At 44.0% G+C, this 12081-nt stretch overlaps 1 protein-coding gene across 1 annotated transcript; it reads left to right on the top strand.

The window, feature by feature from the left end:
* The first annotated feature begins 4103 nt into the window (after positions 1–4103).
* On the top strand, positions 4104–5003 carry LOC100192633 (uncharacterized). Its single transcript, NM_001137847.1, has one exon. It carries the CDS (start codon positions 4126–4128, stop codon positions 4552–4554), a length of 429 nt encoding a protein of 142 aa, NP_001131319.1. The 5' UTR covers positions 4104–4125; the 3' UTR covers positions 4555–5003.
* The last annotated feature ends 7078 nt before the right edge of the window (positions 5004–12081 follow it).

The raw sequence follows: 12081 nt of genomic DNA, 5'->3' as shown, positions 1-12081 counted from the left end.
TCTTATAAGTCTAAGTACTTCTTCTATACTTCTTATTGAGGGTTGTCATTGAGCTAGCATATATTTCAAATTTATAAATAATTTTATAACATTTCAAAGTTTATTGCTTTGAACCACTTTTGTAACCACTCCGATAAATATAATGTAAATTTGTTGTAACTTGTAACTTTTTGTAATAAAAAAATTCTGCTGCAAAATGTTGGTGTGTGATTTGTGTTTACTTAATCTTGCGATCCTAATTGTAAGTGGTTTATCCGGGATCCTTGGGACACTAGGACGGATCTTGTTAAGTTATCTGGTGCACATGCATAGCCGTCTGAGGTCTTTGAGACAAGGGCAGGTGCATGTGGGCCCAATAACTTGGGAGGTTCTGCCACAGCTGGTATTGGAGCAAGATTAAGTATAATACAGTCACATACTTATTTTAAAAACAAAGTTTTGGTTTTAGAAAACCTATTTTCAACTAAACACATTGTTTGGTTTTGAAAAACAGATTTGAAAAATTATAATGCTAGCGACATCCTCTGTTAAGCCCTAAATTAAGGACTGTCAGGTGGCTTAGTTCAAAACACTAACCCACAACCGGAGGATATTGCATACATGTGTAATATTATTTTTTAGGCCATTCCATTTTGAATGGACTGACGCTCAGGTAAGGTAAGATGTGAGAGCATGACCGAACAAACGTCGGTCTAGGGGAGTGCTTAATTGTGGCGCTTGACTATATAAATGTTCTACATATGTATATATGACAACTGCGATGTGGAGTAATTACTTTTCTAGGAATTCAGTACCCCATGGATGTGTATGGGTATATAGACATGGGAATACTGAGAAGTGTAATGTACTTGTAATGACGCACCTACGCTCAGGTAAGAAGGTAAGTTACCATAATGGACTGCCCTATGGTCAAAGTGTGGCAGCGACGCATATGCATGGCTCGGCGCTTAATGAGGAGCTGGCCTCTATATAGAAATATATGGAGTATAAACTGTGATAAACTGTCATGTGTGGATATTGCATCATGGGAAATTGGGCTGTGATGGAATTTTCTGTAGGTACACTAACCTCGAAAACGTATGTGTAGCTAACGACTAGCAAAATACCGAGAGAGTCGTAAGTATGCCACTGATATAGAACGCTATTGCCACAACTAGATTGGCAAAAAAATGGTGAGGACGAATAGGACGAGCATGCATCCTGATTGTTGCATCATGTTTGTCACCTGTGCACAAAAATGCTTTTCTCACCTTTATTCCAATAACCAGTGATTATAGATAATGTGGTGTAATGTTGCATTATGAACTTCGATGAAATAGTTGTCCTCCGTTCTTTAGGTAATCTATTTAGGTGTTATATGTGTTTGCTCTTGTGCTTGATGTGCTGATAGAATGTTTGTGACCTGTTTGCCTAAACTGAAAACTAGGCCATGTTCGTATTTAGTGAACCATGACCCAAATTTGAATTTTCCGTTATCACTCCATGACTAAACTCATGCAAATGGATGTTTGGATAATTTCTTTATCCAACGCAAGATGTGCATGAGCTTAAAGCTAGGATCTCGAGTCCGTGTTCTCGCTATTTAATCTGTGATGTTTTGGTTGTCATATTTCCATCCTAGATCATGCCCTTGTTTGATTGGCACAAGCTGATGTACCTTATCTAGTTTGCCTATTCTTAAGGATCACCATGTTGCTTTATCAACCTAACCCAGGAAAGACATGTCCGATCATTTTCTTGAGTTTGATGCCTTTGGTTTCCTCATATCTAACGAAGGTATACCAACTTAATCTTATGATTATTTTCACTCCGTATCTAATCAGATACTAATCCTTTACCTTGTGATCTCTATGACGGGCATAGAAATATGCTTGGGGTTGAATTAATAGTCTCCCATCGTACTCCCTTCATCAACCAATTTAGGTTATGGCCATGCCTTGTTCATTTCATTGGGCCATGATCTATTTGTCTCTCTACTTGTAATTATTCTTATAGGTGGAGTATCTGTTGTATACTGACATCCTTGTTCAATCCATTTGTGTGGTCTCTTTTCCCTTGACTTTGGTAGTGACTGCACGTATACAAGTTCCCTTTGCATGCTTTGTTGTAAAGGTGAAGCCTTGAAGCTTTTTAGTATTGAGAGACAACTGATTAGTTCTCAACATGGAGATTGATTTTCCCTGCTGTTGAAGTGTAGGAGATTGTTCATTTGCTCTATTATTTAATCCATGTATTCCTAGACCAAGTCAGTTCATCTCGCATGAAGAAACAGATGAACAACCCGACCAAATGGATTTCTACCCAAATGCATCATCTCTTGTAACAAATGTGAACTCTCGACCATTGGATTGCCGATGGATAATAAGAGGACCTGCTCAATGTCAAAAGTAGTTCAACAAGTTGGCTTTACTAACTTGTAACTGCCCAATGAACAAAGGTTGAGTTTAGAGATCGTTTTATCGAGTTGTCTAAACTCACTTTTGTACAACCCATCTTAAGAAAGTGTTTATAAGAATCGAGATTAAGTCGGCCAGTAACCACCTCGATCGTATCGCATGTGATTTTCTAACATGTGTAATCAAGTCGAGCCGTGCTAAGTATTTGCTGAAATGGGTTGGTCGAGAAGTCAACATCAACGGATCTCTTTATTGATATTTTCTCGAATCTCTATCATTTTTCGTGGACTGGAACTCTCTGGTTAGCCACATGTTAACCACGATAGTATTCGACATCCACACCCCTCTCAAGTGCTATGAACTTACTGTGACCACTTGTTGGTAAACCTCTTTCTGTGTGTTTTACCTAAGAGGTTGCAACTAATTCTGTTTGGGTAAAGTTGCATATCTACCGCTCGCCCAACAGACTCAGATAGTACAGTGTCATGAGAAAAAGCAAATTGCACACATGGAACCTTATGTGTTCTTCTGGCAGACATTGTCTCTATTGGTGGACATCTCTAAATTAGCTTAAGGTGATACATGGTATGTCCACTAGGGAAACAACCTCCTGAGACACTCGCCTTTGCTTGGAACTGCCTTATATTATCGATGATATGGACAGGAGTTACATGCTGCTCTACTCTTAAAAGTCTTTCGCTCTGAATCTCGGGACGAGATTCTTTTAAGGGGGGAGGGCTGTAACACCCCAGGTGTTATTATACATTTAATAGCGAGTATGGATTAAGCATGAGATATCGGAGGAAATAACTGTCTCTATGTCTTAATCATCTTGGCTCATCCCAATTTTCGATCTCGCATCTATCTCCGTTTACCTGAACTGTCCAAAATATTTTGTGTAGCTCAGTGTTAAACTACCATCTACAATGTCGAGCCTTGTGCCTCTTGAGTTGCTTGACTATAGCAAATACGAATTTGGAAGTTTGACCCACTCTCACTATTGTTGTTCGAAGTGAAAATATTTCTCGTAACTAGAAGTTAAATTCGTATAAGACGACGAGACCTGAGTCGTTAAGCCGCTCGATTATGCGAAGATGAATTTCGGATGCGCTTGATTTATGTGATCTGGACTGTGCACGTTGTTGTGAAAAAGGGAGCGCAAGAGTAATAATTGGGCTTGTTTTTCTAATGCGTTGTCCTCGGCAAAGAAATCAAAGGTGTTCAGATGTCAGACATATGTTCATCTAATTTTAAACTAGATCAAATCTCGTTTGGATACTGAAGTCGATATTGTTTGGTCCGGTCTATTTACATTTCAACAGAACCTGAAATTATCTATGGCAGAGAAGTCGAGTACTTGATTAGTGGATGAGATTTATCAGGTTAGACGAGTTAAGCACAAATTAAATATCGAAGGCAATGACGTTTTAATCTGGTCCATTTTTCATTTCTCCCAAATCTAACCCTATAACTGCATATATTCATTTATATCCCATTCAGATTCAATTTCTAGAACCAGATACTCGTTCGCTTATTTTTTTGGTAAAAAATGAGCAAATAGAAAAAATCTAAAAAAGAAAAAAAATATCTGTCGCCGCTTCCTCTCCCAGATTTTCCCACCGCTCTCTGAAAATTCACTGCCACGCGCATGCCTTATCCTGTCGCCGTTCTCATCTAGTCATCTCCCAGGATTCATTTTCTCCCACGCGCGTCTCTCTCCCCTGCTTCCATGGCTGCCGTACCCTTTGCTCCTCCCAGCCAGCCGAGGTCTCTTCCGAAGCACCGCCGGCCATCTCGAGGGAGATCTGGCGCCCGGCCACCCTCACCTCATCCACTTCCTGGCGTTCGTCCTCGGCTCCCTCACGCCGTGTGCTCCTCCCTGGTACTCGAGATCGCCCATGGAGCCCAGCCCCATGCGGCGCTCCGCTCGCTCTTGTCTGGTGGCTGGTGCGCGCAGGCGCCGGGCTCAGGGAGCCCCGGCAAGAGCTGGCGTTGTGGCGGGCCACCGACAGCGATGGAGGTGCTTGCTGCCACTCCTTGTAGGCGTCGCCTTCCTTGTCGAGATCACCTCCCTTTGCCGCCTCGACATGGCGAAGAACGCCGAGGTGGTCGAGAGCTAGACCAGCTCCTTTTACCACTGCTCCTCCCATTGGGGTGAAGCCGTGGGTCGGGGCGTGGTCCCGAGGTCAGGCAGCGATGGCGAGGATGAAGAGATCCGATGGTGCGAGCAGCGGTTCGAGAGGGAGGATGTCGTGCCCTATGAGTCTATGACCGCGACGTTGACAGGGATCCCGTGCTTGTCGGTGGCGCAGCCAAGGACTGGAGTAAATGCTACGTAGGTTGTGGATTTGTTTTTTTTCTGCCAGTAAGACACTTGATGCTACTTTTGGAATTGCACCAGATTTTTCTGTAGAGGGTATCCTCGGATCAATGGAATCATCTCAATATTATTCAAAAAATAGTATTGATGTGGCTCGAGGGAGAGGGTACAAGATTGTGATGACAATCAGCCTTTCTTGAGACGTCCCAGTTGGCTACTCTTCATGGGCTGAATATGATTGTAACACCCTCAATTTGAGGTATAAAATTTTTTTTCTAATATCCACCAAATTCAGGTGTTACTCTCTCATTTCTTCGCTTTCCTTCTCTTTTTGCTAAAAATGAAGAATTATTTTGTTTTTATATCGGCATAAGCCTCGTAAAATAAAACCCTGAGAGAGTCCTTGTTTGTTGCATAGCATGCCAGAATAGCAGTCTCCTTAGTATGTTCATTTATTGTGTCTTGGCACTCACTCAAGATTCTCGAAGCTCATTTGAATTTCGAAGTCATAAACCAAAACCTAAATACCCGATAGCAAAAAAAATAAGAAATAAATAAATAAAAGAGGAAGCTTCAGCCCCTCCCTTCCATTTGGGCCTAGCCCACTCGGCTGTCCTCTTCCCCCCAGGGCCCACTCAGTGCACGCGGCCCACACCAGCTCGCACCCCCTCTCCTGCGGCCTTGTGGTCCATCCCACACGACCAGCCCACCCCGTGCAGCCCAGCAACCGTGCCCCTAGGCCCAGTCGCCTGGCCTAGCCGTGACCTCCCCTGGTGGCCGCAGCGCGCGCAGCCCAGCGCCCCAAACCCTAGAGTCGCCGCCTGCAAGCCGCTTGCCCAGCCACCTACGTGCGCTCTCCCTGCCGCGCAGAGAGCGAACACGCTCGCCTGCCTTGAGCGTGGTGGGCGGTTGCCAAGCACCACCGTCGTCACCGCCGTTCGATGCGGTGAGCTCACCCCTCTCTCCTCTCGTCCTCACCTTGCCCTGCCTCCCCTCTCTCTCTCGTGGCTTGCTGCCGGCGCCCGGCGCGTGCGGCCTGGCCCTAGTGTCGCGCAGTTCGGCCCGACATGGCCAGCCTGCGCGGCGGCCTGGAGCGCCCTCACGCGGCCCAGCCGCGGCCTCCCTGGCCGGTTCTTCCCTAGTGCGTGACGTGGCCAAGCTCCCCTCGTGCGCGGCGCGGCCAGCGCGGCCAGCGCGGCTCGAGCGGCCTCGACGCAGCTGCTCGCACCCTTGCACGTCATGCAGCACTGGTTCGTGGGTGAGATGGATTGTGGCCACATGAGATCCCATCGTATTAAATCGTGAACGAGTACGTATTCAATGTATATGCATAGCAGATACATCTGATCCTGTTCTAATTGTGATAACTTCGTAATCATGTCGAATGCACGTTAATAATAGTATTTTGTCGCATCACAGGTTTGGCTAACTAGTGTATTGTTTGTTTGTCTAATGGTTAATAAAATGACATTCTAATTTAAGTGTAGCTTTAACTTTCCCTTTTATAAATACCTATTAATATGATTACGTCGACTCAAATGTTTGTGAATCAATATTTGTTTAGTAGAATCACGACATTTATTTAGTGGTTCCCGCACTTCGTGCGTGTTGATTTACATGTCATTCGCGCGATGTCGTGCGTATGGATTCGCGTGTACTGTTCCGCACGTGGTGTCGTGCTGGGCCACGCGTCGTCCTCGCACTATGTCATTCGTTCATCGTTCGCACGTGCCGTTCACGCATGTCGCACGTGCTATTTCGCGCGTGTCGTTCGCGAGTGTCGCGCGTGCTGTTCGCACGCGTTGTCGCTCGATGTTCGAACGTATCGCATGTTATCCGTGCGTGAGATTAAGCCATTTGCTTATAATCACTCATGGCAGTTAATTAACTATTTAATCATCCACTATTAAACTAGTAAGTTAGTCATAACTATATAGTAGTTTTACTCTACATTTGATGTCAATTAATATGATTGCGTCGAATTAAATGTTATTAACTAATATTTTTTAGTGTAAACGTTCTAACTTCTCGACCGTAGCTTCGACTATCGCGGTTCTTTTCCTCGCGTAACCGTGGAAGCGCTCTCTATTTTATAATGCTTGTTTTGATAATATTTTATCTTGTATGGTGTAATGTTCTTATGCAAGTATATGTTTGCTTGTGTCTGTTTGTATTCGTTGCACGTCGCGAATAGATCGTGAGCCGTTTCCGAGCTTCGACGAATCGACAGTCAAGCTTCGGCGACCAAGTGATCGAATCCTTCGAGTTCTACAAAGTTAAAGACCCTGAGCATCTGTTTGGTGAAGGCAAGTGTCCTCTGACCCATTATGTCCCATTTACTGTGTAATTCACTGTCCCGCATACTATGAACAAAATAAGGATTGACTAGCTTTCTATTTACCTTGTCCTTGATTACCTTTTGGGTTACTATGGTTAGCTTCATGCTAGAGCTTTACTTTAATCAATGAACATGATGAGTGTTGGGGGCCTGCTTCGTCGCTGAAGGTCGTTTAAGCAGAAACACCTTTGAAAGATCAGCACATAAGCAAACTCGGTGCGAAGGTACATGCTGAAGCTACGATCCAGGGAGCTTAGGCATAGTGATATGCCTTGAGACGAAGGGTTGCACTGACTTAAAGAGGAAAAGACCGATCAGTCCATGATGGTTGTGTCTTGATTGTAACTAGTCATCAAGGACATAAATGTAATTCTGACCGGGTTGCGTCCCATGCCTATAAATAGATGAACAGTACCCCCGTACTGTTCACGCTGACTTGTTTCACTCGTGCGTCACACTTGGATTTTTGCCTTCTGTCAAGCCGAAGGTACAAATGTAGTTCAATATTGTTTTTGTTTATCCATGATAATATAATAAAGATATATTAATAATGTCATATGATTATTCATGTTGTCTCTTATATTTCATATGCTTCTTCTTTCATTAACATGAACCGCGATCATGAAGGTACGTTCTTCATGACCTTCGTCTGAAAATCATTATATACTAAGGGAGATAATGCTTCGAAGGACGAAGGGCATTAACTTTTAACATTTTGTGTTGTCTTGTTCTTAACTCATAGCATTTGAGAACAAGTCCCCAACATTGGCGCCCACCTCCGGTGAACTCACTTCCACTTTTGAGCTGATGGCTTCGTTCAACAACCAAGTCGTAGCACCTTCGGCTACGAAGCTGGTGCTCCCGATAACAGGCGGTTCAAGTTCAGAGCCGGCTAACAAGAAGCAGAAGAAGGAAGCACAGAGAAGGGTGCAACATGTTGGGGTGCAGGGACCCATCATCAAGTCCAAATAGTCCCACATCCCAATCACCTTCTCTCAGGAGGACCTTCAACTCAAAGGTTACCCTCACAATGATGCTATGGTCATATCTTGTGTCATCAAGGGTGTGACAGAACCTCCCAAGTCATTAGGCCCACCTCCGGTTGTCCTTGTCCAACGGACCTCAGACAACCCTGCAGGTGCCCCTGATCACTTGACAAGTTCGGTATCTGTATTCCTTACCTTGCCCAAGAGCGTTTCACCCATCACGCAGGCATTATAATACATCGGAGGTACGAAAACACGGAAGCAGTTACAATAACTTACTTTATATTAAAGTAAGAAAGAGTTGTATTATTACAGACCAGAACAAAATATAAGAGTGCTGAGTATTATTATTGCATAACCTGGGAGGCAAAAAACCCTCTCGATAAACAGTAAAAAGTTTCATAGGAGGACACTTCCTCCCGCAGCTTCAGTCATGGTTTTCTTCTTTGGGCACCACCTTGGAACAGAAGCAACAAAAGTTTGCTGCCTCTTCACCTAAAACAACATGGGACAAAGCCCTGAGTACGAAATGTACTTTCGCAAGTCTTACCCGTCAAAATAAAAGACTCTCAAGGATATGATGGCCATTGGGGATCAAGGTATAGCTTATCAATAATCAAAGACTCTTTTGCAGAAATGCTTACTAATAGTGGATCCTTAAAAGTCCAGTTTTATTTGTCAGGTTAAGTAAAGTTACCTGCATCTAGACTCCTTTCTACCCTAGTTCAATCACTGGACCTATACTAGCCAATTTCTTAATAACCCTTCTTATTCACTGGAATGCTATGTGTAGGGCAGTGACCAAGTCTTCATGTCCGCGAAGTTACGGCGATCCGAATCGATTATACTCAGCTGAGGATCTCCAATCACACGACATATGTAGCAATTAACCCTTGCATATGTCAACTTGCCACCGGGGTTCTTAAGACCAGATTAGGTTCACGCCAACCGAGAGCACAGATACACCACCGTACAACCTCTTGCCACGGAGGGTACACGCTACTCTCGCCATCTCTCCACTCCCATTGCGTGTTATCTTATTCTGGTATTAGTCTGGCCGAGGCAAAGCTTACCCATGATGAGACATGTGACCAGTTAAAGGGTCCTCGATCATCAAGCCTACATCAAGAAGGTCCTTAATCGACTCAGACGGAGACACTACACCGAGACTCTCTTCTTGTGCAAGTCACTGTAACACCTCAGGTGTTACTTAGAGTTTTCCACTCAAGGCTACACAAGTAAGCCCATCATCACATGTGACTTAAGTTGGTAAAGTACACCAAACTTGGAACTCAAGACCCTAAGTAAGTTCAACCCATCTTAGATGTCATGCCTTGGCTTATCATGCAATTATAATGGGGAGAATTGCCCAAACCCTAATTCAAACCCCTTTGGACAAGTGGAGCACTAGAAGTAAGTATGATCAAAAGGCTATGAAAACCACATGATCATGACTTGGGCCAATTATAAAAGTTGTAGTACACTTAATACCCTACAAATGATAGTAAGAAAGTGACCCCAAAAAGATTTCAGAAAAACCCCAAAAGGTTCACCAAAGAGTTGAGCATAAAAGGAAAATCAGAATTTTCTAAGTCCAAAAACCAAACCTTTTGCAAAGATCAAACATGTTCACCTTAATCCCAAACTCAAAACCATTTGGCCCAATTGACAAAGTGGCGCCAAAATACCTCTAGAACACCCTGGAAAAGTTTGAACCCAACCCTAAGTCGTTTGACATGATTTGGCATAGCTTTTGTCTCGGTTTGGACAACTAGGACAAAGGCAACTTCTCACACCTCTATCTCCCTACCCCGACCGTATCCTTGCTTGAGACTCACATCAAAAAGGTAGGATTTGGTGCAGGGAAGAGACGGTACACGGGTGTTTTGCCAAGATCTGCACGCTAAGGTGCTCCAATCGGCCGTTGAACCATGGCAGAATCAAACACACATGTGTTCGACGCGGGCTGACACTCGAGGGCACGCTCAGAGCACGCCCGTACGCGAACCCCCACGCGCCCACGGCTGCCTCGTGACCACGCCCGCGCCACGGCTATAAAGCCCGCCCCAGTGCCCGGCTATCTTCCCCGTTGCATCCTCTGCCCCGCGCCAAACTCCCCGGAACTCACCCATAGCTCCGGTGACCTCTCCGCGACCCGCCAGAGCCGCCCGAGGGCAACCACCGTGGCCGAACCATTTCCCGCCCTCCTCCGCTCGATCCAAGCCCCTAGATAGATCCCCTAGGAGGCCGTGAAGCTTGCCAGAGCTTGAACCGCGGACCCCCGCCACCGGAATAGCGCAATCGTGCTCGCCGGAGTTTGGAGCCCCGCCGGCGCACGTGGACCGGGTGAGTCTCTGCGCCATTTTCCAATTCACTGCACGCATGGTCTCTACGTCACCCCGTGGAGCTCCCCGTGCCATTGGATTGACCGGAATCGTCGTGGTTAGGCCGGAGCACTCGCTGCCGACGAGTTCACCCGCCTGCGCACGTGGACCGGCTGATTTCGGCCACCACCACCGTCGAGTCGTACCTCGCTGTGACCGCCAGAACCTCCCGGAGCCAACCCCGCCCCTCGCCGGACCTCTCTCACCGCCGGTAAGCCGCGCCGCCCTATTTCCTTCCGCGGTTACTGTTTTCATAAGGGGAGGGACCTCGGGGGAGAAGAAGAAAAGGCCAGGGGGTTTTGTGCATTGTCAGCGACTCAAGGGAATAGTGGCGCAGAGGTATAACTGTAGGGATTAGCTTAGAAAGAACCCAGGGTCTTCGATGCAAAGTGGATTTCCAGAAAACCCATTTTAATATTCTGATTTAAATGCAACCAGAGCTTGAAAAATTCATAACTTCAGTTTGGTTCATCCAAATCAAGTCAACCTAATTTTGCCAAATCCTAAATAATATAAATTACTTAGGAAAAATATAAAACACCTAAGTGTTGCAGAAAACTTTAAAGTTATGATTTAATTGATTATCTGGTCAAAAGCTAAAGAAAATAAGGAAAAATAGCTACACTATTAGACTGGGGTTAAGAAAATTCAGAGAAGTACTTAATCACTTCCTAACCTGTTTAAAAATAATAAACCCCTCTGTACACCAAATTAAGATAGAGTTTGCCATTTAAATCATTTTTAGCCTAAAGTTAGAAAAAATATAAAAGGTAGTTTAAAGTAAGAACCACAGAGCACCCATATTTTTGTTGGCTCCCTTATTCAGTGTAGTTTACTAGAAAATTTTATTATACCTTTGTTTAGTACAAAAGAAAGGAGATACCTTTTAATTTGGAAAAACAAGGAAAACTTAGACAAATCCTAGAAAAATAACCCTGAGGAGAAAAACACCCCAAATCTTAGGATAACTAATGTTTTGTTATTATAAACATAGAGAAATTAGGAGTTGTGTTGTTTGACATTTTTCAAATAACAAGTTAGTTGTAAGTGTCATTTTAGCTTAAAATTTTAGAAAAGCATAACTAAATAACCACTAAATAACGTTCTGTGATTTTTGGCACAGAAGCATGTTATTAACTAAAGATACCAGCAAAAATGACTCTTAGTACAGAACCCACACCTAGATAAGAGTTGTAGTGCAAAGTGACCCCTTTGCCCCAACTTTTGTTATTTGTTTCTAGGGCATATTCTAATTGTTCTGGACCTCAAACTTATAGGGAAGACTACAGTGGCAAATAGTAACCCACTGTAATGTTTGCAGAATTTTTAGAAAAATTTAAATCACTATTGTAGTTCAAACCCACCCTAAAAGCATAAATAGAAGAAGAAAAAGGAAATTAATAGTGGAGACTAATGTTACCCTAACCAAACCAACAAAACCCCCTGAATACCTACTAAAACCTTTAAGGGGCATTCCAAGTCTTAATCCATTATGCTTAGGCAAGAACCTCAAACCTAAATTGATAAGCCAAAAACCCTAAGAGCCTCTTAAAACAAGGAAACCCTAAACGATTAACTAACTTAGTTTTTCTGCACTAAGGCATAATTGTTATTAAATTCTACATATCATAGCATGCATATATCTTATTCATTGCAT

Source organism: Zea mays, chromosome 4, assembly GCF_902167145.1.
Source record: "Zea mays cultivar B73 chromosome 4, Zm-B73-REFERENCE-NAM-5.0, whole genome shotgun sequence".
In the NCBI taxonomy this organism is placed as follows: domain Eukaryota; kingdom Viridiplantae; phylum Streptophyta; class Magnoliopsida; order Poales; family Poaceae; genus Zea; species Zea mays.
This window is presented reverse-complemented; position numbering and strand designations above follow the sequence as displayed.